Raw genomic sequence first — 27,533 nt, 5'->3', positions numbered from 1 at the left:
AGGGTGCTGTTGATATGGCTGTGAGTGTGATGGATATGGCTGTTGGTACTGCTGATATGACTGTGGGTAAGGTGGGTATGATTGAGGATATGGATGGTAGGATTGGGAATACTGTTGAGACGGTCTCCATTGATTTTTTTGTTGGTTTCCATGCTGCCATGGCATAGGTATATTCCATGAGTTTTGTGCATACATCTGATCATTCATAGGAAATTGCATATTTTGATTAGGAAACATACCTTGGGGTGCTTGCCTTGGCTGCCATGGTCGCTTTGCACCCATGTAGTACACGTTCTCCATCTCTGTGCTGGCTGCCATGTTACAGTTCTGCAAAATTTTAACTTTAGGACAGTTAAACATGTCATGATGCTCAGTACAGAAAGCACGTACTTGGATATTCTCTAGAGGGCAGTCTTTTAATGCATGTTTCTTGCGACACTTGGGGCAGAAAATAGCCATGATATTGTCTTCTTCCTCCTGTTTCTTTTTGGCTTTTAAGGTATCAATTTGGTTTCCTGGAGTGCTCAACAAATCTGTTTTGAACTCTTCTAAAAGATTACCAATTTCAGCCCGGGTGACACTAGCAGAGGCAGTTTTTGTGACCCTAGATGACAAGGTTCTCTTTCCCATTTTGGCTTTACTTCTTGAATATTTTTCACACAGTTCAGCTATTTCTTCAAAGGGTAAGGCAGAGATGTCACCTTTGCCCATTAAGTTGAGATCATCCATGTATTCTTCCCGAATACCTTTCAAGAATATTGTGCGGACTAGGTCAGGAGGCATTGTTCGGTGTTTAGATTTTTGCAAGTTATAGACAAACCGTTCTAGATATTCTTCTAAGGTTTCATCCTCCTGCTGACTCATTCTAAAGATGTCATCTTTAGAGTCTTTGGATCTGCAATAAGGCTGATATTTCCTCAGAAATATTCTCCTCATGCCATCCCAATCTACTATGGCATGCTCACCTAGCCCCATAAACCATTTCAAGGCTGCTGCCTTTAATGTGGCTGGAAACAATCTGAGTCTATGAGCATCATCCGTATAGCCATAAGTTCGACATATAATGTCAAACTCGAATAAGAACGAGTCTGGATCCTCTGAGGCCATACCATAGAAATTGGGTAGCACGGATGGGGGTATATTTTTCATTTTAATCTCCTCATCCTCCTGTGGTTCTTGTATAGGGAATTTAAAAGTTGATTCCTCCTCCTCTTGATGGGGAACTGATCCAGATCCCTCCTCAGCCATTCTAATTGGTCTCTTGGTGTCTCTTGGTGGAAAAGAGAGAAAGGAAGATTGCTTGGTAATGGTACTACTTTTCCCTTGTGTAAAAGATTTAGGAAAGTGTTGCTGCTGTGATTTATATGCAAATAGAGTTTCCCTCTCAGCAAGAGTAATGTGTTGTCCTGAATAAAATCTTTCTGCCAATGTTTGAATATCCTCCTCAGATGGTGTTGTATTCCCTGGAGAGTCTGCTCCTGATGATGATGGGTTAGTTTTGAGATGGTGGGGGGTTCTTACAAATCTCCCTTGATTGTCCCTAAGTCTAGGCATAAATGAACATGATTTCTAACTGTGTTTTTGTTTGTTTTTGTGTATTGAATTTTTTTTTCTTTTTGTTTGAATCCTTTACGTACGCCTCCCCGGCAACGGCGCCAAAATGTAGTGGTTCTAGCTAGGGTACTAGACTAGACTCTATATTTAATATCGACCGAGGTGCGTAAGCTTAGAGGCATGGTCTAAAATATATAGACATAAAGAATCTCTGGCCAAGTGATTAGGATGTAGGATACAAGGCTTCTTTACGGAAGACCGGAATATGTAGCCTATCATTCACACACCTAGATTACCCTACTGATATGATTGATTACAGTGCTTCTTATGAGATGCATCCATCAAATCAAACCATGAACCTAAGTACTGTGTATGACTGTAACAACGATTTTAACCTCCTTACAGAGATATCACTCAGAAAACCCTTGTTTGGTAAACATACACAGCATGCAAAGATATTTACACTATCAAACTATATAAAGAGAGCATAAATGAACTGTGAAGCAAAACAGAGTTTATGATAATGTCTCTATGAGTCACACAGGGATCGAATCCCTTACAAGACTCCCTTCCAAATCCTAGTGCTGACCATTCAACATAACCATAAACCATTCATAAGCACATACAATATACATGCAATGAAAATCAAAGGCTGTGTAAATCGAAAGCTATGTAACTGCGATGCAAACCATATGCTATAATAAATCGAAAGCTATGTAATCGTAACTGTGATGCAAACCATATGCGATATAAATCAAATCCAATATAAATACTTGTGCGAACATGTGATAACTGAAATGTAACAAAACAAGTGAACAGTATACCAATCAAAGAACGCAGGGCCCGTCCGCGCCTAAGGGTATACTGGTTATAACTGATCAGCTATCAAATCAACGCAAGAAGTATACACACGTCGTGACTGTGAATAGGTCTGTGTATTAACTTAAAACTCTGTTCTGAGAAAAACGATTCAACAATTCAACAACTAAACTCTAAACATAACCCTGACTGTATTTACATATGCGTACGCACAGCCATGTCATCGATACAATGAATGTACATTCGGCTGTTGCCGCTTTTATCACATAAGCCTTTTCAAAATGTTTCCATGCCAAGTGTTTCAAAAAGAACAAAAAAAACTAAAATGAAAATGGAACAATGCTGTTGCTGCTTTTGTCTGTCAGAGTGCCCTGCTTTGACTTGAGTTGACCACATACATAGGAGGTTCGATTTGGCTGGGAGATAGGTGTTTGTCCATGCTTGGACATTCTGCTGTTCGCCCATGCCTTTCGTTCTAGCTCATCTGCTGCGCCACATGTCAAACGATAAGCTCATTACAGGATGTAGGTACTTCCTGTAACCAAGTCATCAAAAACTTCCAATTCTTGAACATAAAACCCCTAAATTAATTTCTATGCAATTTAATAACTATAAAACGATTAATAATCAATATTCAAGGATTTTGAGGGATATATGATGAAAATGTATGGATAAATGATATGTTTTTGGGAAGGAAAAAGAGTCTTGGGATGATACCAACACTACTCGCCAAGAAAATTACGCAGTTTTCATGAGCAAGTCCTCTGCTGCCCAGCAGTCCGCTTAGCTCAAAAACTGCGCAGAGGTCATCAGCATGCCATCCTCCCAGCATCAATGCAGTTTTTCCCGCTAGCAGCTCCCGACAACTGACTGTCAATTCCCCTCAGAAATTGCATAGTTGTTGCTGCTAAGCTCCAGCAGCTGACTGCCAGTTCCCCTCAGGAATTGCACAGTTTTCGCTGCCAGTGACCCAACAGTTGAATACCAGTTCCCCTAAGGAATTATGCAGTTTTTGCCGCTAGTGTCACGACAACCAGCTGCCAGTTCCCTCCAGGAATTGTGCAGTTTTGGCTGCCTGCTCCTTCTGAAAATTGCACAGATTTTGTCTGCCCAGCCTTCTAGTAGTCCAGACTATTTCCCCCAAAAATTACGCAGTTTTTTCCTCCAGCTAAGCCTGACCTCACATACAGTCATTGTCGATCTGGATTGCCCATCTTCATCCCTAGTGACTTTTGTGCAGTTTTCTTCAGCAGTGCCCGGAGCCTCCATCCTGCCTCGCAACCTTGTTACCTCTCCCGGTCACCTGCATCTGAAATGATCATGTATCATGGTAGATTAGGAGGTTTTTGGATTTGATGTCGTCTCGTCATGAGTGACTACAGGTATAGGTACACAAGCAAACATGGTACGACAATGAATGGATGAACGAAGGGAGAACATGTAGAAGGACAAGTTCACCAATGGACAAACAAACGATGCATGCAAAGAGATGTGCTCGCGAACGGATGATCATGCAAAGATGCGTTCGCGGACGGATGGACGAGCAAACATGCAAGGTGTACTCACGGACGGACGGGCGAACGAGCATGCACCTTTCATGAATTTACGGACCTATCGAGCTTATCAACATACAAGCAAGGAGCAACGTGCAAAAGCAACATCAAGCGAACCAATGACCATCGAAGACTTCGCGCACTTTGCCATGCAGAGGTGAAGTTGTGACACACCATGAGGACATCCATCACCTGTTGATTTGGGGTAGCATCGAATGTGCTCTAGCCATAAAATTTGCTGGAGAGGTTGGGGCACATGATATCTCCAATACCCAGAAAGGATTTGGGAAGATTCTAAACAGATCAGGAGATACTAAAATAATTAATATTTTTAATGGAGTCCCTAAGTCTAAACTTAGGGAAAATAAAATATTAATGTGTATTAATATGAATTTGTGTTAGAATGGTCCAAAAGACATGGATTAAGCTAGATCTAATCTTAGCCATTGATTAGGGACTTAATCTCGACCGTTGAGATGTCAACAGGAAAAGTATAAGAGGAGGCTTGAGGGTCACTTGGAGAATACACCACAGTAATCAGTCATTCTATTCTCTAGAGCGGGGTTTGCTAAGAGAGATAGTAGTGAAAGGAGATCAGCTGAGGGGCATTGAGTACAGAGAGAGAGAGAGGCAGAGATAGTGCTGGGAGAGCAGCAGAGCAACTAGAGAGAGTGACGTAGGAGCAGTCAATGCTCATGCAGGGCCACGCAGAGGCAGCTAAGTGCTGCACAGAGCACTAGAGAGGTTAGCGTAACTGACGCAGAGGGTCAGAAAGTTGACGCAGGGCATCCTGGGGCTGACGCAGGGCCAACGCTGGGCTAGGAGAGGCTGACGCAGTCCAGATTGGGCAGACGCTAGGGTTTCCGGGGCAAATTGGTGCTGAGTAGCTGCCGGAAGGATTATCTGGGGTTTCAGCCAGTAGATTTGTTAGAAATTGTGAGGTATTACTGCCAAGCAAATTCTTTGTTGGGTAGGCCAGTTTCGCACCTAGATTGTACTCTGAAATTGCTTAATAAGAAAACCCTCAGATAGTTGCACCAATTTTCCCGCATTGGGTTTTTCCGGGGACATTGGTCCAAAAATAACGAAGTCATTTGGTGTGATTGTTTCTGTTTCCTTTAGTTGTTGATCTGTAATATGTTGAGCATGCACTAGTGTTTATTTTCAGTATTTAGATTGTAAATAACTAGTTAAGTAACGGAACAAGTAGGTAGGAATAAATCAGTAAAGTGCATGGAGGGTTTCTAACTGGTAGACTTAGAAACTTCAACATAGTATTAGAGCGTGGTTGCAGATCACAGGAGAAATAAGGACATCAGCCGAGTGGAGAAATAGCCGCAGCAAACAATTGTCCCCACTGACAAAAGTTGTTTCTGGCAGAGCAGCAACAAGGGAAGGGTGACGCAGTGCCTGCATCATCAAGGGTAAGCCAGGGCAAAAAGATAAGGGAGGAAAAGGGAGTCTCACGTAGAGCCACACAGAAGCTAGGAGGGTTGATGCAGTTGGTTGAGGAGGACGGGTTGCTGGTGCTGGGATTGTGCAGAGCCTAGGAGCTCTCACCTTCAGATTGCTGGGGTTTAAAAGGCCGTGGGAACATTGTAGAGTGGAGTTGGTGAGGTACTGTAGTCACAACAGTACCTGACAGGACAAGGTCAAGAGGAGGGAGTTGCTACCGAGGGTTTCTAGCCGAGAAATCCGGATCAGTGGTGCGGTTGCACAAACTATCAGAGTAGGGGGCATCTTAACATTGGCAGAAGGATTTCCAGGAGGGAAATCGAGACTCAGAGGAAGTCAGATCGAGAACTTCCAGTAGGGAAGTAGAAGAGCATCATGGTACTACACGAAGTAAGAGACCAGGACAGGTTGGACGGAGTGTCAAAATTTGCAGTCTGGAAGGCCAGAATCTTATCTGTACTTGACATAAATCGTGTCAAGCACTTCGCCTTGAAGATGATAGCTATCCCAATCGACCTAGCTGAGAACGACAAGTACGAGGAGGTAATGGCCAGGGACAAGAGCATCATCCTTGATGGGGTCAAGGACCATTTAGTACTACACATTGCTGAGAAGGAAACAACATATGAGATGTTGGAGGCCTTAAAGAAATTGTACCAGCATAATTCTGTGCAGAGAAGGATGTTACTAGAGAATCAAATGAGGTCATATCAGATGAAGAAGGTAGAACCGATTGACACCTTCCTCGGAGGACTAAATGAGATCGGAGATCAGTTGATTGCTATAGAAGCCATGCCAGATCAGGGATTGATGGTGAGGATAGCCTTGAATGCAGTCTTAGAAGACTGGGAGGTATTTGTCCAAAGTATACTAGGCAGAGGGACACTTCCACCTTGGGATGAGATGTGGGCGACTCTTCGTCAAGAAGAGATCAGACGACAGTCAAAGGCGAGAAACTGCAGTAAGGGGATCAGAGTCAAAAAGGAAGAGGAGGAAGATGTTGCCCTAGCATCTGAGGGAAAGCAAGAAAAGCAGAAGAAGAAGGATCTATCCAAGATCAAGTGCTTCCACTGTGGGGAGTTGGGTCATTATGCGACCCAGTGTCCAAGGAAGAAGAGTAAGGGAGAGTCTTCCAAGACTAAGGCAGCGCCAGCAAGGGCAGAGAAGGAAGTGGAGATAGACGATGACTGTGCCATGAGTGCACACACGCCACTTGAGAGGAACTGGGGAGACACCAAGCTGTAGTCAGGCTGACTATAGGCGATGAGGGGCAGGATCCTCGAGGTACCCAACCTCTTGGATTAGACTTCGCTACAAGAGCCCCGACGAGGAGTAGCAGGACTGACTGAGTGGGTAGAGACGGATGCGGACGGAGCGGTAGAGAGAGATACAGTATAGGAGTCCCGAGACAGTGCAGAGCTAGTAGGCTGCAACAGCGCGAGATGTTGAAAATAGCAACAAGAAATGCTAACTTTAACACTGCTATAAATAACATTTCGGGATACCTTCCTATTTTAGTTAGTCCGTGAACTAAAATAGAGAAGTAAAAATTCGAATTTGATCTTAGTAGCTGTTTGTAAAATAATTAATTAATTCATCTTGAGTTAATTAGTTGTAGAAAGTCAAACATGAAGTCTATGTGGGGACATGCAACAGTTTCTCCATTGGTTGAGGAATTTATCCATCAGTTAAAGAGATAAGGATGAGTTGTAATTAGTTGGCTCAGTTAACTGAGTCAAGTCCAGTTAGATTAGTTCAAACAGTTTTTTGAATTAATTGTGAGTTCAGTTAGTTAATGCATGCATGCATGTAACTGCTGCACTTCAGATAATTGAATATTCTCTCATAAATAACTCATGCATGTTAGTTCAGAGAGAGACCCAGTTGATATCAGTTGGAGGGACAATGTACTATCAGTTGTAGGAATATTCCATTGTGAATATCTCTTGCATGCAGAAGGAATTCTTTCCTTGGAGATTGCGCAGTTACTTATTCAGTTTAGTGAGTGTGTGATAAGGCCAATCACACAAGTGGCATTGTTGGACCCCAAGAAAAACTGCGCAAGGAAATAGGAGGCTTGGAGGGCTGAGGAAAGACATATCTTGTGTCTACTCAGTCTGTGAGCTGTATTGTTTGATTGCAGAGAGAGCATGATAGCTTGAGAGTTAATTCTTTTTGTAACTTGAACATATTTCCACTTGTATGATAATACAGAGATTGGGGTTTTAGGCTGAGGCTTTAGCCGGGTTATTCTTCTGTGTTCGTGTGCGATTGATTTCTCATTCTCAGTTATATGTGTTCTAATTGATCTTGCTCATATTCGATTAAGCTTCCCCCAATTTTGTTGTAGAAGAAGATCTTGTATTTTGCTTTATTATATTGCATAATCTGTTGATCTACAGTGGGAATTTCTACACAAGAGTGTTGCACCAGTGTAGGAAGGCACAAAGAGGTGTGCAACGATGTGATATGCATGGAGTTGTTGCAGCAGAGCAAAGGTAAGAGAGGGAGAACTTGTCAGCAGCAGAGGGAGCTTCAACATCAGAGGGTGTTTCTAGCCCAACAGGGAGGTCAGTTGGGAGATCAGTTACATACTTCTCAGTAACTAAGTTGTAGTGCAGCAGTGGGCAGCACGATGCAACATGATGAGAGGAGGTGCAGTGCAGATGTAGTGCTGGGAGAAAGGACCAGCAGCAACACGGATGCAGAGGGAGCTATCGTATAGATGCAGCAGTGGTAGTGGCAGAACCATGGGCAACAGTACAGGAGGCAACAGTGCAGAGGATGTTTGGCAGGAAGGCCTAGCATCAACACAAGTACTGATGCCAGATGATCAGAGTAATACTCAGTGAGGAGTATTACTAGAGCACAGTCCTCGCTAAGAGGGAGTGTTGATTTGGGGTAGCATCATATGTGCTCTAGCCACTTGTGGAGAGTTTGGGGCACATGAGATCTCCAATACCTAGAAAGGATTTGGGCAAATTCTAAATAGATTAGGAGATATTAAAATAATTAATATTTTTAGTGGAGTCCCTAAGTTTAGGGAAGATAAAATATTAATGTGTATTAATATGAATCTGTGTTAGAATGGTCCGAAAGACATGGATCAAGCCAGATCTAATCTTAGCCGTTGATTAGGGACTTAATCTCGATTGTTGAGATGTCAACGGGAAAAGTATAAGAGGAGGCTTGAGGGTCACTTGGAGAATACACCAGAGTGATTAGTCATTCTATTCTCTAGAGCGGGGTTTGCTATGAGAGATAGAATCAGTGATCAGAGAGCAGCTGAGGGGCATTGAGTACAGAGAGACAGAGAGGCAGAGATAGTGCCGGGACGGCAGCAGAGAAGCCAAGGAGAGTGACGCAGGAGTAGCCAGTGCTCACGCATGGTCACACAGAGGCAGCTAAGTGCTATGCAGAGCACCAGAGATGCCAACGTAACTAACGCAGAGGGTCAGAGAGCTGACGCAGGGCCTCCTAGGGATGACGCAAGGCTAGCACTGGGCTAGGAGAGGCTGACGCAGTCCAGATTGGGCAGACGACGGGGTTTCTGGGGAAGATTGGTGCTGAGTAGCTGCCGGAAGGATTATTCGGGGTTTCAACCAGTAGATTATCAAAAACTGTGAGGTATTATTTCTAAGGACCCAGATTGTACTCTGAAATTGCTAAATAAGAAAACCCTCAGACAGATGCACCGATTTTCCCGCATTAGGTTTTTCCGGGGACATTGGTCCAAAAATAACGGTGTCATTTGGTGTGCTTGTTTTTGTTTCCTTCAGTGGTTGTTTTGTAATATGTTGAGCATGCACTAGTGTTTATTTTCAGTATTTACATTGTAAATAGCTTATTAAGTAACGAAATAAGTAGGTAGGAATAAATCAGTAATGTGCATGGAGGGTTTCTAATTGGTAGACTTAGAAACTTCAACATCACCTAGCAGCACTGCAACTTGACATGCACACCAGCAACAACACGAGTGTACTAGCACTGTCATGTCGAGTCATGTCATGAGTCATGTCATCCACATCTCTACTGTGGGCCATACTGTCAATCAATGCAATGTAACGTGGAAGTCCAAGAGACCCACTAGTTGTATGAAGAGTCATGTAAAGTCGAAAAGTCATGGAAGTCAAATAGTCATGAGGGTAGTCGAACAACCATAAGGTTCAGTTTCACCCTTGGCTATAAAAACCCCCTCATTTGTACAAGTAAAGGAATTTTCACCTCAGCTCCTCCCACATAGCCTTGAGAGTCTGTGATATTTTATTTGAGGAGTAAGTAGTGGCTCCAACGCCCCGCACACAGGGTTAGTGATGTATGGTGTAACAATGTGTCTTGGAACTTTCGCTTAATTCAGAAGCCTGCTAACAGGCCAACACGTTTTCACACATGTATTGTAACTATTGTAAGACTAATATTGAACACTTGTAATGCATGTTGCTTTAACCTATGTTTAACACTTGAACTCATTCACTTGTTGTAATACATACATGTTAATGAAAATGTGTTGTATATGTTGTTAACGTTATCTCACCCATGTTGGCTACCCTCTCGGGCATCAGACAAACTTTTCACATAAAACTTGCTATAAAAACCATTGCACTTGCACGAACTCATCCGTCGAGTGTTGTAAGTGTTACCTTCCCTTGTGTGTTGTGACCGTCGCATCCGTGTGGACTGTTCTTCTGAAAGTTGTGCATGTCCTATTGTGTTGTGTGTTCCTAACAAAGTTGGGGCTTCCTTCCAACCAACTTGGGACTCACTCCCACCCTCTCCCTCTACAATGAAAGAACCATTGACACGAGTGGCACTAGCAATCACCATGCACGCGAACCTGACTTCTCGCAAGACAAAGCAGACCACTCTCCTGTGTTGACAAGCAAGAGTTGAGGCAAATATTTAAGATAATGGCAACCGGGCCATTGTACCGGATGGGATTCCCACACCAAATGGTGTGAGGTCTAGTTGGGACTTCATACCGGGGTGATCCCTTGATGTTGGCGGGTCCAACACTGTCAACATGAACCTAGAATTGACAAGACTCAAGATTTAGCAACTTACAAAAAGAAATAGATAAGGGCACAAAGGATCATTGTTGAAACTATTAAGGATCATCTTGTACCCTTTATTGTTGATTTAAAAACGTCTAAGGCCATGTATGATAAGCTAGTAAAGCTATACTCTATAAGTACTTTAGGTCAAAAGGTTTCCTTGAGAAACCAACTATACAAAATAAGGAAATCAAAGGATGAAGACATGGCCTCCTATCTGATGAAGATTTCACAAATAAGAGATCAGTTGCATGGGCTTGGGGAGACAATTTCTGACTCTGAAATGACCATTTGTGTACTGAATGCCTTGCCACCAGAATGGAGCAATTTTGCAACTAGCACCTTCTATAAGAAATATACTACTCCTTTTGATGAGTTGTGGACTCAATGCATCTTGGAAGAGACTAGGATCAAGGCAAAGGATGACATTGAATCAAATGAACAATCTCAAGCCTTTATTGCAAGAACCAAGAAGCTGAAGAAGGGAAAGTTTGGAAAGTCCAAGAAGAAGCCAGATATGTCCAAGGTTCAATGCTTTGGATGCAATGAATATGGACACTTTAAAAGGGATTGTCCAAACAAGTAGAACAACAAAAGAAAGGAAAGAAGTGAAGCTCACACAACTGAAGAGAAGGGAGAACCTGAGAAGAAGTCGAAGAGAGAAGATATCAAAGATCTTTACTATTGAAGAAGGCATCCTCTTTGTCAGGTTCTTTATGAAGTTTGTCTTTCTTTCATTTAGAATAGCATGCATTGTTGTTTACTATAGAAGAGTCTTGTTTCTGTAAAAGCATGGCATCCTAGATAGTAGCATGTGATAGTAGAAGATTTAGAGTCTACTTGATTGAGTTGCTTTGGTAAAAATCATCTAGTTTTTCAAAATTGAGAAGATTGGGACTATTTTGCATATTATTGTTCATCCAAGCATTGTCTAATATTATGTTAGAGGTAGTCATTTTGTTAAGGTCGATCATCAAGATCCTATAAGAACCATCATTTTGGAAGTTTCTTGGAAGAAGCATTATGACAAGATTAGTATTATTCTATATAGTATGGAAATAATATTCTTGAAGGATGAAGGAATGCAGTTGGTCAAGTTGTAGTCTTTTAAGGAAATAAATCTATTTCTCTATAAATATAAGATGCAGACTCATTTAAGGAAAAATAGCTAGATGAATTCATGGAAGCATAGGAATGCATATTGAAGAAACTTTTCTCTTGGGTACGATTCATATGTACAAAATCTTGTAAAAGCAGTTGGTCATAAAATATGCTTAGTAAATCTTCCATATGGCTGTATGATGCTTAAAAGAAGAATTTGACATACTCTAGAATGAATAAAAGATCAAGACTTTCTCACAAGAGTATACAAAATAATGATCAACATCTAGTATAGTCTCCAAAAGAAAATTGTAACTTGGTAATCAAGTTCAATCCTTGGGAACTCTGATGCATGAAGGAAGATGCTTGTGAAAATGGACAATAAGGATGTTGATGTTTTGATGAGAAGGTAATCATGATGAGGTAAGTCTAATGCTAATATTATTTTTATTGGTTATCTGGTTAACATATTGTTTTGCTACCAGGAAGGATATCGCAGGAATATATGATGAATGTTGAGGCAAACTCAACATATGATTTTGGAAATTATAAAGTCAAAATGTTTTCATCTTGGGATTAAAAGGTAGCAGTGAAAAGATAACCTGAAGTTCAAATTCGTACAAAGAAGATCACTTTTAGAAGGAGCTATGATTGACTTGAAGTTTGGCAAGGCTCAATGACAACAAAGGAAAGTGATATATAATGATCTGATTCCTGTCACAAGATTGAAGGAAGAGGATAACTCCAAAGATATCAAGGAAGGAAGAAACCATGCAATTATCTCCATAAAGAACAAGTAGTTGATACTCTAATGGAAACAAACTAGAGAGTTTGTGGTTATGACTTCCCAATTGAAAGGAAGTGAAAGGATCTCCTCTATGTCTTAAAAGAAGTATGAAGTCTCCTAATATCTTTGAAGGAGCAAGGATCTATTCCAAGTATGAATAGGGATCTCTTCTTTATTTGAGAGGTAATGATGATTAAAACATCACATGCGCATTCTCTTCTTCATGTGTCATGCACTTGACCAAGACTAACAACCATAACTCTAATTGAAGGTAGTGGAGAGAAAATGGTGGAGGATTTGATAAGCATTTGTGGTTTCCTTGAGGATAGATAATCTAAGAAAGGAAAGGTACCAACACTCTTTGAGGATAAGACATGTATCCAAGATAAGATTGGTTGAAGAAGACCGATATTATTTGAGAATCAAGGGTTAAAAATCCAAGATAAGAATAGTCCTAAAAGTACGTACCTAGCAAACATCTGGATGAGTATGTGCCTTAGAGGGAGTGTGGTATCTCACGTAAATCCTCCTAGCATAATGCTCTTGCATGAAGTTGAGCTTGTCTAGTTAGGCCTCAAAGACAATGTTGGTTATAATATTGATGCTTACAGTTGGCTTATCAATCAGACTCTTCTTATGAAAACTCTTCAATTTGATGTTGTATTAATTGTACAATTATGAATACCTCCCTAGTTAAGAGGGAGTGTTGGAAAAATGTAACTAGTTTCAGTCTTCATAATTGTTATTGTACTCATTTAAACATGTATATCTTATGTAACAAACAAAAGAAGAAAGAAAATATATTATTTTAAAGCATGGGTTTCATGCTTCTTATTGATGGTCTTCTAGGTAAAAGCATGTTCTTCATGCTTCTAGGGTTTGTTAGGTCATAGGATTATTTTCATGAGTTAAGAGAGCCAAAATCATGATTATAAGATACTTTTGGGCAAGTTGTACCTTGTAAAGAATTTATTTTGAGTTAAGAAGGTTAAAATAAGCTTGACAGAGACAAGTTAGCCCAGAGAGGGTTATTTGATCCACACGTAAGAGTATAAATAAAAGCTATTCGACCTCATTTTCTTCACTAATTCAATTTGCAACCGAGGAGCTCGATCTGAAGTGCAAAGATCAAGAAGAAGGACAAAAAAGGCAAGAAAGAAGGAAGCAAAAGCTAGAAGGAAAATCAAAGTTTTGCCCTAGATTTCTCTCACACGTGCGAAGTAGCTGTGTTGTTGCAGGGGTCGAAGTTGCAAAACTACTACAAGTTCGAAATTCTGTAGCTAGGGGGCCGAAATTATGAGTTTGGTGTAGTTCTAGAAGGATTTGTCTCTGGTTGACTTGGTTTGACTTTGACCTAATTGGAAGGTCTTTTTGAAGGGTTGACTTGGTGTTGGGAGGAGGCTTTGGTCTTAATGTTTGGGTCTTGGTTTTCTCATTTGAATCAAATTCTACAAGAAAAAAGATATTTTTTGGGTTTTCCCCTTGGAAGGGTTTTGCCCTGGCTTGGAGCCTAATTTATGTGTCCATTGTCTTTACTATTTTGCTCTTGATAATTGCTTGGTCGTAAGATCTAATAAAGAAAACACAAGAAGATAAATAAAGTTCAGAAGCAATTATTAAGATTAAGGAAAATATGAATGAATAGTTGCCACATTGCATTTTCCACCACCGTTGAGGCACAAACTCTCCCCTCTCGCGTATACCCTCATACAACCCAACTCCTCCATATGCTGCAAATTTAAAGCCATCTATGTTCTTCATGTGCTTATGCATGCATGGGGCGAGCCACGCCCACAATCATAAATGTTCATCTCTTTTGCAGGGTGGCAGGCTCGCCGCCAAAGCCCCCTTTCGATTTGTGTTCCCATTCCCACTCGAAAAATTTCTACAACAAATATAAAAACTATTTTGTTGAAATTTTATTTAAATTTTTTTTTTAATTTTTTTTTATGAAATAAAATAAAAATAAATAAATATTTATTTTGATTTTTTTCATTAAATGTGAAATAAAAAGTTTTTTTATTTTTATTTTTATTTTTTTTAAAATAAAAATATCAAAATTCCATTGAAAATTTTGAAGTATATTAACATCTCGAATTACTTATTTAAAAAAATAAATTTCAAGTTTATTAACTTTTAAAATAAAATGTATTAAGGGTTAACCCACGTGGGTGCAGTTTTGAAAATTTGAAGATCTTCGATTGACTACACAGGTTGATGAGCTTTATGGGTTATCTAGGAGTGGGATGAGTGGTTAATTTTTCTACATAAATATTTATATTAAAGTGTACAATTATTTGTTTAAAAAAATATTTTTTATTAAAAATGAAAGGAAAAAAAAAAAGGTTTCATTTAGAAGAAAGAAAAAAATATTTTAACATCTACAAGGCTGAAGATAGCCTATGGGATAGATTGTTTCTTCATCTGCTTGATGTTTTTGACCTTTTTTCTATGAAGCTTCACAATAAATGCTCCCAGCTTCTCGACAAACCCCTCGCTAAATAGATTATCCCAAGAGCTAGCTGCCACCATACCTACATAACTTTTCTTGTTATCTTTGAAGGCCTCACATTCTAAAATGAAATGTTTTTCTATTTCCACTTTTCTGGAAGAACAAAAAAATGCATACCCTTTCCTCCCACACTTTCTTTGGCCTTTTCTAGTGCCCTGTTTCACAACAGAGTTGATGAGAATTACTCCTTAACTAAGCAATAAGAATTTTGGCTCTCCAAGAGATATTGGCCTCTATGTATGCTTTTGGTTGATGATTATGAGTGAGATTAAACACTTCAATATAGTAATTTTTCTTTTTTCCTACTCCTTATCCCAAGTACGTTTGTGGAACTTTTCCATAACAAAAGCTTTTATCTCTTTGCTGTTTATGGGACACGCGTTCAAGCAAATACCCCATTTACTAAACCATTTGTTATTTTGCTGCATCCAAGTTTTTTTGCTCTTGCACAATCTATCACTAAAAAATGGAGGTGACAAATTTATCATAAAAAATGGCTAGAATTTGGCAGTGATTTTTTAAAAAAACCTCTAAGTAAAATTGTTTAAATGTCTTTTTATGGAAATAGATTCAATACCATAAAAAACCATTAGGTACTCAAAATTTTGAAGTTTAACATCTATAACTTAGATTTACAAATTTTTTTTATTAGATTTTATCAAAATCTTACCAAAATTTCCATAATTTTCATATCAAATTTGAATGTTAATTAAATTAAAATTTAAAATAAACCACTTAACAATAATAACTTCAATACTTAAATTTAATTAATTTTGAAAAGAACTTACTGTTTTGAAACCAAACAAGTGTATTCTTTAACATAATATGATAATGTTTTAACTATTTTTGCAATTTCAATACTTAAATTTAATTAATTTTGAAAAGAACTTACTGTTTTGAAACCAAACAAGTGTATTCTTTAACATAATATGATAATGTTTTAACTATTTTTGCAATTTTATTTTCTATTATTTATTTTAAATTAATAATAATTTTTTTAATATAAAATATATGCATGTTATTTTCTCTCACGCACAAATATTAAAACATAGCATACAAAATTTCCAGTCGTATGTGCCAATTAACTCCCTACATAATGTTAGATAGTAAATTCTCCGAATGATAAAGTGTGATAAACGTAGTGTGGGAGGATATGATACGCAAAGGTGGATAGTTATCCTACGTCAAAAATTTGGATGAGTGCCAGGTAGATCTTATCAAATTGAGGTATAAAATGAAACGGTGGATAAGGAGGCAAGGAGGGAGGCTTAGTGTTGGGTGGCCTCTGCACGTAGAGGAAGAATGGCCAAAATAATGCACGCAGCTGCAGCAACAGCCACTCTTCCAAATGCCACCAGTAATAATAAGAACTATTATGCGGTTCAGATGCCATCATTCATGGGTTTGAGGCCTTTCTCTACCCAATTCAGAAGAAGGGAAGCTACTGGGAATTGCATGACTAGTAGTAGTTCTTCGTCATCAAATAAAAACAGTAAAATGTGGGGTGGATGCACTGGGGCCCGAGCGTCCATGGATGGAGAAGACTTTGAAGAAGACATGGGGAGGAGGCAATGGTTGGTAGCAACATCAGCAGCTTCATTCGCTGCATTCAATCTCGGCCAAGAAATTGCCAGGGCAGAAGACGTTGGTCTCTCTGAGTGGGAGCGAGTTCCTCTTCCAATCGACCCCGGAGTTGTCCTTCTTGATATTGCTTTTGTTCCAGGCGAGCCTACCCATGGTTAGTATTCCTATTACCAACAATTCCCACATTTACAATTCCGTGCTCCCTCAAGGTTTTATTTACTTCCGATTCCCCTTCTCCACATTGCAGTCTACTTGAATCAATTCACAAAGCTGTGTGGATGTTATTACAAAACAAAGGCCTTGTGGCGTTGTGCCAATGGTTTTGGAGTGGCACCCATCTTTCTCTCAAACCGATATTACTGAAAGGAAAAAAACAAAATTATAAATACAAGCACATTGGAAATGGGAATGAAGCTAATAGATTCGATTTCTTGTTGTGGTTAGTGACTTGTTCATCACAAAAGGAATGAAAGGTCTATGTTTAATTGCTTAAATGTCCTTCAATGCGGATTAGACTGTTCTTTATGCATCAATAAAATGACTTGTGTGGCAATTAACAGAGTTTTGGAAATCCATTTACAATAAATAATTGGGTTTGCTTCTGGAATTTTCTGCTGTCATCGTTTACACGATTATCAATACTGCTGAAACCCCCCAAAAACCGAAATCCCATTCGCCCTCCCGTTTCTTTTACCCTGGGGCGTAGATGCTCAAGCTCAGGGTAATATCAGCTCATTAGACGATGACTTTCAGCTACAAAGCTGTAACTTAAGGGTACCTATTCTGTCAGAGTCCCCTAGGACATGCACATGACCTCATCTCCAAAGACTCTATTAGCGTGGGAACTACCATTAACAACACTTTCACATTAGCATGGAACTAGTAATGTAATGGCCCACACTGAGGAGTATTTGTTTTGTCAAACTCTTAGGCACTTCGCCTCACAATGATCGTATTAGCATGGGAACAATCATTAACAACACTGCTACGGAACCAATATTAATGGCATACTTTTAACTCAGAGGTGTCTATTCAATTAAAACCACCCAGGATTCACACAGCCTCATTTGCAAATACTTAACTGAGAGGTATCTATTCCATTAAAATCACCCAGGATTGGCACTTAGCCTCTTTTGCAAAAACAACATTTGCAAATGAATCATTAATCATACCTCTCCCTTTGTCCACACCTTGGGTTGGGCTTGGAACAATGCCCTGAAGGTTGATGCCGCTAGAAAGAAAATAAAAAGCATAATTTGGCCACTCTCAACAGGTAATGTACCACAAAATGCCAAAGATGACCAGGACATTCAAATTTAGCAAGTGGGAAAAAGCCAAACATGAGCTATACTCCTTAACTATGGCCATCACCCTGATTCCTATGGGCCCTAGATGAGCCCCCTCCATCATTAAGGAACCTATGATTGTTCCAACCCCTGGTGGGCGATGAACTGCCTCACCTTAAGGAGGTATCCATTGCTACATACTACACATCATGCTCTCCATCCCCTAGAGCCTTGAGCACTTATGAAGAAAACCCAGTGAAAGGTAAAAGGCACATGAAGAAGGGTGGAAAAACAAAGGCCGCGGTAACTCACGTACCACGATTTGCTCCCTCCTACACTCATATACCCAGGTGTGGGCTTCCCTTATTATAGGTACTCATGCACCTTGACATGTGGTCTAGATGATTCCTCTAATCTCCACTCCATTCCATTTGTTGATTTGGGGTAGCATCGGATGTGCTTTAGCCATGAAAATTGGTGGAGAGGCTAAAGCACATGAGATCTCCAAGACCCAGAAATGGTTTGGGCAGATTCTACCCGGTTAAGGAGATATTAAAATAATTAATATTTTTAATGGAGTTCCTAAGTCTAAACTTAGGAAAAATAAAATATTAATGGGTATTAATATAAAGTTGGGTTAGAAGGTTCTAAAGGACATGGATCAAGCCAAATCTAATCTTAACCATTGATTAGAGATGTAATCTCAGCCGTTGAAGACTCAACAGAAAAAGTATAAGAGGAGGCTTGAGGGTCAGTTGGAGAACACACTTCGATTTTCTAGAGCGGGGTTTGCCAAGAGAAATTGAATCAGTGATTAGTTTGCAGCGAGCGGCAGTGAGTACGAGACGAAGAGGCAAACATAGTGCTGGAAGACCAGCGTAGAAGTAGAGAATTAGACGTAGAGCCAGAGGGAGCCACGCAGAGACTGTGCAGAGGCCAGAAGGGCCTGTGTCATCCACGCAGAGGTTGCAGAGGTGATGCAGAGGGTCAGAGAAGCTGCGCAGAGCCTCAGAGGGCTGACACAATGGGTTTCAGGCTGACGTAGAGGCCAGGAGGGCTAATGTAGTGCTTCAGATTGTGCTGGAGAGGGTTTCGTGGGGCAGATTTTCAGAATATCTGCTTCCGAAGAGAGGTATTACTGTCGGATTTTATTTTCTCTGTCGGGTGAGCCAGTTTGGTACCCAATGTACTCAGAAAAGTTACTTAATAATAAAACCCTCAGAACTGCTGCCCCTGTTTTCCCAAGTTTGGTTTTTTCGGGGACGATTGTCCAAAAATAACGGTGTCACTTGTGTGTTTGTCTATTTCTTTCAACTGTTGATCTGTAGATGGTTGAGACTGTATTGTGTTTATTTCAGTGTTTATATGGTTAAATAACTTGTTAGTAATTAAACAAGTAGGTCAAATAAACCAGAGAATGCAGATAAAATTTCTAACAGGTAATACTTAGAAATTTCAACATGGTATCAGAGGGTTGCAGATCACAAGAGAGCTGAAGGCACCAGCTGAATCAGAGCATTTGCAACAGAAACAACTGTCCCGAGTGACAGAAGTTGTTCCTAGTAGAAAGCAGTACAGAAGGGTTGACACAGAGAGCCCACGTCATTAGTTCGAGCCAGAGAGAGGCCAACGCAGACGCTGAGGAAGGCGGAAGAGGCTCACCAAGAGCCACACATAGACCATGAGGGTTGACGCAGTTGGCTTGTGGAGCAATTCAGCCAGTGCCAGGATTGCGCAGAGCCTAGAGGCTCAGTCCTTTAGTTGCTGGAGCATAGGAAGTTGTGGGCAGATCGGAGAGAGTGACGCTGGTGGGGTGTTGTTGCTGCCAAGACAGAACAGTACCTAACGGGACAGAACCAAGGTAGCGGGAGTCGCTACCTAGGTAGATTTCTAGCCAAGGAATCCAGATCAGTGTTGCAAGAGCAAAGGGGATTGGAGAGGTGCGATTCGATTGTTGGGAGGAGGATTTCCAGAGGGAAATCGAGACTCAGAGGGAGTCGAGGAGAGGATTTCCAGGAGGGAAATCGAGACTCAAAGGCAGTCTAAGAGAGAACTTTTAAGAGGGAAGTCGAGACTTAGAGGGAGTCCAGAAGAGGGGTGGAGATGGCCGTTGATGACGATTGTGCCATGAGCGCTCATGTACCTCTAGAGAAGAGGTGGGGAGACATCAAGTTGTAGTCAGGAAGACTACAGGCGATGAGGGGCAGGATCCTTGAGGTACCCAAATTCTTGGATCAGATCCAGCTACGGGAGCCTTGAAGAGACAGTAGCAGGATGGCGGATGTCGGTAGAAACGAATGTGGATGAAGCGACAAAGAGTGCTACAGTGCAGTAGTCCCTAGCAGCACAGTGGGGATTACAGCAATGCGAGAGGAACAAAAGGTGTTGCAGCAGTGCAAGAAGGCACAGAGGGGTTTGCAGCAGTGCGAGAGGCACAGAGATGTTGCAGCAGCACAGAGAAGTGGAGGGGGCACGAGATAGCGACAGAGGGAGCTTCAACATCGGGAGGGTTTCTAGCCTGACAAGGATGTTAGTAGTTGGGTGGATTAGTTACTTACTTCTCAGTAACTGAGTTGCAGTGCAGTAGCAGCAGCAGTAGCACAATGCAGTATGATGAGAGGGGGTTGAAGTGTTGGGAGAAAGGACCATCAACAACACGGATGTAGAGGAGCTGCCGTACAGATGTAGTAGTGGTAGTGGTAGAGCCATGGGCAGCAGTACAGGATGCAACGGTGCAGAGGATGTTGGGCGGGGAGGCTTGACATCAGCACATGTATTGATGCCGTATGATTAGAGTGATGTTCAGATGTGGAACATTACTAGAGCACATTCCTCGCTAAGAGGGAGTGTTGATTGGGGGTAGCATCGGATGTGATATAGCCATGAAAATTGGTGGAGAGGCTAAAGCACATGAGATCTCCAAGACCCAGAAATGGTTTGGGCAGATTCTACCCGTTTAAGGAGATATTAAAATAATTAATATTTTTAATGGAGTTCCTAAATCTAAACTTAGGAAAAATAAAATATTAATGGGTATTAATATAAAACTAGGTTAGAAGGTTCTAAAGGACATGGATCAAGCCAAATCTAATCTTAGTCGTTGATTAGAGATGTAATCTCGGCCGTTGAAGACTCAACAGAAAAAGTATAAGAGGAGGCTTGAGGGTCAGTTGGAGAACACACTAGAGTGATCAGTCATTCGATTTTTTAGAGTGGGGTTTGCTAAGAGAAATCGAATCAGTGATCAGTTTGCAGTGAGGGGCAGTGAGTACGAGACAGAGAGGCAGAGATAGTGCCGAAAGACCAGCATAGAAGCAAAGAGCTAGACGCAGAGCCAAAGGGAGCCACCACCCAAAGGCAACAAAGACTGTGCAGAGGCCAGAAGGGCCTGCGTCATCCACGCAGAGGCTGCAGAGGTGACGCAGAGGGTCAGAGAGGCTGCGCAGAGCCTCAGAGGACTGATGCAGAGGGTTTCAGGCTGACGCAGAGGCCAGGAGGACTGACGCAGAGCTTCAGATTGTGCTGGAGAGGGTTTCGTGGGGCAGAGTTTCAGAATACCTGCTTCCGAAGAGAGGTATTACTGATGGATTTTATTTTCTCTATCGGGTGAGCTAGTTTGGCACCTAGTGTATTCATAAAAGCTACTTAATAATAAAACCCTCAGAATTGCTGCACCAGTTTTCCCAAGTTGGGTTTTTCCAGGTACAATTGTCCAAAAATAACGGTGTCACTTGTGTGTTTGTCTATTTCTTTCAGCTGATGATCTGTAGATGGTTGAGACTATATTGTGTTTATTTCAGTATTTATATGGTTAAATAACTTGTCAGTAATTAAACAAGTAGGCGAAATAAACCAAAGAATACAGATAAAATTTCTAACGGGTAATACTTAGAAATTTCAACACCATTATTATATCATTAGCCACCTACCTCTTAAAGGATGTACCATGGACATGCTACCCCCTTTAGAGGTTGAAACTACCTAATAGGGTCTTTGGTTAGCCCCCTATTGAGCTTGGAGACACTTGTACATGCAAAAGCTCACTATGGAAGGACATGCCACCATGAAGTGCTCCATTGACCCCATGATTTGCAAGCATTATTACTTGATTATTCTAATGATTTGTTGTATTGGAGGGCAAGGGGATGCATTATTACTTGATCATTTAAGGCTTGGTCTAGTATACGGGGTCCTAGCCCTCCAGAGGTCCACATTGGCATTTGTAGGGTGAGCATTGAGAGCCATGGGCCTTCACCATAGCAGATATTACTTCATGGATACTCAACAACATTCATTGATTGCTCGTGTTCCACCTTTTGGATAAGGATGATGCACCTGGTCCACCTTGCCCAGTCGGCTCCACAGTTGCACCATACACTTAGCAGATGTTCTAGGATGCCTCTCGTTGTCGAGGGAGGACTTATGTCATTACTCCAACCCTTACAGATGGTCTACAGGCATATGATCCATTTGGAGACCCATGAGGATTTACTTGTGCCCCGCACCCACTTTGGGAGCACCACAGTTTCTTGATTGGAAAACAAAAGGCCACCCCCTTGTCTACTATGTTTGGAGTCCATTTCTACATCATGGCACCCCTTGGACTTCATTAGGCCTCCTCAAAGGCCCAATGACTCACTTTGTTGATCATTCAACCCTCTTGAGAGGCTTATCTTTACATTATTGAGCTATTTGGTGGGCTTGTCACCAAAAGTTTTGTTATTATGCACATTATTTTATTTGAGGGGCTAAATTAGGCCTAATTAACTAAATCAAATTCATTAGGAAGTGTATAAATACAAGTGTGATGAATCATTTTGATCATCATCACTTGGATTGGATCATTCTCTCTTGTGAGATTTTCGCTATTCTTTTTGGAGGACAAAATTGGATGAATGGATGAATTTTGATGTTTGGATCTCTTCATTTTTTTCTTGGAGCTTCACTATTGGCATATAATGATGATTGGATATGCTTTTTCTTACATGTAAGTACTCTTTTAATGCTATTTTGTCATTTTCTTATGTCACATGCATGTTGCTGGGCACTTTCACTATACAAGTCCTTTTGCTTCTTCTGTGGTGTTGGTGAAGAAGAAGGACGGTACATTGAGGATGTGCATTGACTACAGGGCCTTGAACAAAAAGACCCTGAAGAACAGGTACCCCATACCCAGGATCGATGAGTTGATGGGTGAGTTGAGAGGGGCACGTTTCTTCTCAAAGATTGATTTGAGATCAGGGTACCATCAGATTCGCGTGAGGGAGCAGGACATTCCCAAGACCGCCTTCAGGTGTCACTATGGGCACTTTGAGTTCTTGGTGATGCCTTTTGGGCTAACCAATGCCCCAACTACATTTCAGTCCTGCATGAATCACATCTTCCGTAGTCACTTGAGGAAGTTTGTGTTGGTATTCTTCGATGATATTCTCATTTACAACAGGACTTGGGAGGAGCATCTCCAACACATTGAGATAGTATTGCGTATCTTACAGGAGCAGCAGTTCTATGCCAAACTCTCCAAGTGTGAATTTGCGTTGACGGAGATGTTGTATCTGGGACACATCATAGGGGTGGACGGAGTGAGAGTCCACGAGGAGAAGATTAGGGCCATCAGAGAATGGCCGGAGCCGAGAAACGTGACGGAACTTCGAGGATTCATTGGCATTTGTACTTACTACCGGAAGTTCGTCAAAGGTTTCTCACAGCTTGCTACACCCCTGACAGATTTGACAAGGAAGGGGGCATTCAGTTGGTCGGATATAGCGCAACGAGCCTTTGACAGGCTCAAGGAGGTTATGAGTAGATGCCCAGTGCTTGCGTTGCCAGATTTTACGAAGCCATTTGTTTTGGAGTGTGATGTGTCGGGAGAGGGGATCGTCGTAGTATTGATGCAGGGAGGTCACCCTATAGCCTTTGAGAGTCGGAAGCTCCTTCCGCACGAGAGGTTGTATTCCATATACGACAAGGAGATGCTGGCCATCATGCATGCATTGGCTAAGTACCGACAGTATTTGGTGGGTAGCAGGTTTAGGGCGAGGACTGATCACATCAGCCTCAAGTTCTTTTTGGAGCAGAAGTAGCTACAGGAGAGGCAGCAGAAGTGGATCAGTAAGATCCAAGCATATGACTTTGACATTGAGTATGTCAAGGGCAAGAACAACATGGTAGCAGATGCCCTTTCACGTAGACTAGCCATGTTGTCTCTTATGAGCTTGGATACAGATTGGAGGGCTCGACTCTTAGAAGAGTACTCCAAGGACAGGTTTGCATGTGAGGTTCTGGATGGGCAGGTGGCAGATGACAGGTACAGGGTGGTCGATGAGATCATCTGTTACAGGGATCGGATCTTCTTGACTGAGGGGTCTCAGCTCAAGGAGAAGATACTCCAGGCATAACATGATTCACCTTTGGCAGGACATCAGGGGTTTACCAAAACCTACAGGGCCATTAGAGAGAGGTTCTCATGGAAGGGCCTCGAGGAGGACGTACTCTAGCACATCTGGGAGCGCGATGTTTGCCAGAGGAACAAGGGAGAGATGAGCCATCCCACGGGTTTATTGTAGCCTCTCCCCATTCCGGAGGGGAAATGGGAGAGTATTTCGATGGACTTCATCACAGGTTGCCCATGGTACAGGGCAAGGATTGTATCTTTGTCGTCGTTGATCGACTGGCGAAGTACGCACATTTTTTTGCCATATCCGCACACCATATAGCAACATAGGTGGTCGAGCTGTTCTTCAGGGAGATCTTCAGGCTACATGGTCTTCCTAAGACCATCGTCAGTGATAGGGACAGCTGTTTCATGGGCGGGTTTTGGCAAGAGCTTTTCCGGTTGGTGGGGACGGAGTTGACACCAAGTACCAGTTATCACCCACAGACAGATGGGCAGATAGAGATAGTTAACAAGTTGCTGGAGGGCTACTTGCGTAACTATGTCAGTGGGCAGCAGCGAGCATGGCTGAAGTGGCTGCATCTGGGGGAGTACTGCTACAATACTTCACATCACATGTCCATTGGTATGTCACCATTCTATGCCTTATATGGGTATCATCGTTTATTTTTTGTTCGTGATGTTTGGTGATAGCAAGGCTCCTAGAGCCAAGATTTGGATCGCAGAGAGTTAGGATATCCTTCAAGCTCTCAAGGATAACATGGCTACAGCGCAGAACTAGCAGAAGCTATATGCCGACAGGGGTTGGGTGGAGAGATAGTTCGAGGTAGGGGACATGGTCTACCTACGATTACAGCCATACCGACAGTCGTCACTGAAGCAGAAGGGGGCTGAGAAGCTCAAGCCCCGCTTTTATGGGCCATACAAGGTGATACACAGGATTGGACAGGTTGCATATGAGTTGGAGCTGCCCCAAGGCAACAAGATTCATAACATTTTCCATGTATCATGCCTGAAGAAGGCATTGGGGCAGTAGGTGACAGTGACAGATGAGCTACCACCCATGGATGATGAGGGGCATTTGGTATTGCAGCCCGAGGCTATCATTAATACCAGGGAGAGGCAGCTGCGGAGCAGGACGGTTCGGGAATTCTTGGTGAGGTGGAAGAATTTACCAGATGAGGATGCCACTTGGGAGAATGAGAAGATCTTACAGCATTAATCACTTCAGTTGCTTGAAGACAAGCAACATTTTGCTGGGGGAGATTGTAATATTCCTAATTAGCCATGGCTAATTGGAATATTCGATTTTGTTCAATTTTTGCCTTCTATAGTTATTTGTAAATAAAAAAGTGAGGAAGGGGGACATAACTCACTTTTACAATAAAAAGTCACTTCTTAGTAGCATAACGTTGTGACTTAAAGGGGAGCCAAGGGGGCCAAAGGGGGAAGCAGAAATGGAGCCCACACAGACACATGGAGGGACTGCGCAGGAGGGTAGAAACACGTGGCAAGAGGAGAATCACGCAGGAGGAGGTGAGCCTTGGGATTGACAGAGGCAATGACTATAAAAGAGAGAGGAGCCCCCTCATTTTGATCATTCTGGTTATGAGCATTTGTGATAGTCATTTCGACTTAGAGCACGCTGGCTATTTAGCTAGTCTGCAGCATTGTTTAGTGCATTGAGTGTCTCCGTTCGGAGATCTCACCCTTAGCCCCGGGGGACTTCGAGTGCCTGCTCGGGCAAGGTATTTCCATTGGCATTCCAGCAATAGTTTTATCAGCATTTCAGCAGCAGTTTCATTAGCGTTTTGGAGGACTGCGCAACACTGAGAGGAGGACGCAATTCTTTCTGGCAGGAGCCTGGGTTGAGGGTTTGCAGGAGGATTTGTGCTGAGAGGTAGAGCAGGGAATCAACCCTTGCACATTGGAGAGTCTTGGTAGGAGTTTCAGGCAGTTTTCTGGAGAGTTTTATTCAGTGGCGGCGCAGAGCATAGAGGGACTGTGCAGAACCCCAAGGGGGTGATTTTCGGGGGTTGGCCATTTCAGAAATGCTTTCTAGGTTTTTTTGGGTTTCTTGAGTAAAGTCCGATTCCAGAGTTTCAGCCTTTTCTGAGGAGGGGAGCAGCCCTGAACCCTCATTCGATTTCCAGCAGCAACAACAGCACGACAGTGTTCCAGCAGTTGGGACGCAGATCAGTGTGAGGCCATTCTTTGTTATTCTGAGTGTATTTCTTCACTTGCCTTGTGCAAATCGAGGTGCCGTCCTTCTAATCACCTCTGTACTCATTCATTTACTCAGTATAATAAAATGGCTTAGCCTTTCTCGCTGCATTTCTTGTGTATTTGTTTATATTTCATATGTACATTATTGTTGCTGCACTATTATTATATCTCTATGATTTTCTCGGTTACTATACCACTTGTGCGTTTTTCTGGTTGAGATTTTGCTGGGGTTTGAGGAATATTCCGGGTTAGGGATATTACAACAAGTGACAAATAAGTGCGATGGAATAGGGAATGAGAGGGGCAGTCCTAGGCCACATAATGGGGCATAGGGGTAGCTAGATAAGGGGAAGCCCACACCTGGGTATGTAATGTATAGGAGGGAGTAGTTGTGGTACATGAGGTGCCTCGACCTTGATTTTTCCACCCTTATTTATATGCTTTTTTCCTTTTATCAGTTTTCTTTAATTAACTGCTTAGGGCTCAAAGGACAAGAGCATGATGTGTAAGATATAACAGTGGTTACCCCCTTCAAGGTAGGGCGGTTCATTGCCCTCCAGGGGTTGGGACAATCATGGGTTCTTGAATCATAAAAGAGGCTCATCTAGGGCCCTATGGAACCGGGGTGATCACCATGGATTGGGGTAGAGCTCATGTATTGGCTTTTTGCCCACCTGCAAATTATTTTTGTCTCGACCATCTTTTGCATTTTGTGGTACAAATCCCTATTAAATGTGGCCAATTATGCTTTTTCTTCTTTTTTTAATTGCTTCAACCTCCGTGGCATCATTCTAGGCCTGACCCAAAGTGGGGGCAAGGGGATAGGGAGGCTAGCCGTATGTGGACCCAAAATGGGAATGTGGGCCCAGGTTGGAGAAAAGATGAATGGGGGTATAGAGAGTTGAAAGGGAGAAATATGTGCGCGTAAAGGAGCGGGACCACTCACCCAAAGTCGGGGTTTCCCAAGTAGTACCACCCTAGAACCAAATGGTCAATAAAGGAAATCCCACGGGACTAAGATCCAAGGGTAACAACTGAAAGAGATCAAGGGGACAAGAGCACAAACTAAGCCCACTCTTTCTGCCAAATCCCCCCATCAATCCATACCCAGGAGTATCCATGATAAGTAAACCCAATATTCAATTACCAAATGACAAGACATACCTTTAGATTTGGGAGGCCCACCTTCAAACATATGATCAATATAGGTG

General features: G+C 41.9%; 1 protein-coding gene across 2 annotated transcripts in view; it reads left to right on the top strand.

The window, feature by feature from the left end:
• The first annotated feature begins 16,082 nt into the window (after positions 1-16,082).
• The window catches only part of HCF136 (photosystem II stability/assembly factor, chloroplast (HCF136)), a 354,415-nt gene continuing 342,964 nt past the window's right edge, over positions 16,083-27,533 (top strand). For both annotated transcript variants that reach the window (XM_089379786.1, XM_089379787.1), the window contains exon 1: positions 16,083-16,570. In XM_089379786.1, the coding sequence (XP_089235912.1) occupies positions 16,135-16,570 (436 nt within the window). In that variant the 5' untranslated portion in view covers positions 16,083-16,134. The remainder of the gene's footprint in view (positions 16,571-27,533) is intronic.

Source organism: Pinus tabuliformis, chromosome J (genome assembly GCF_031772625.1).
Source record: "Pinus tabuliformis cultivar Carrire ecotype Pingquan chromosome J, CPIR1, whole genome shotgun sequence".
Taxonomy (NCBI): domain Eukaryota; kingdom Viridiplantae; phylum Streptophyta; class Pinopsida; order Pinales; family Pinaceae; genus Pinus; species Pinus tabuliformis.
Note: the sequence above shows the minus strand (reverse complement) of the source record. Positions and strands in the feature narration are given on the sequence as shown.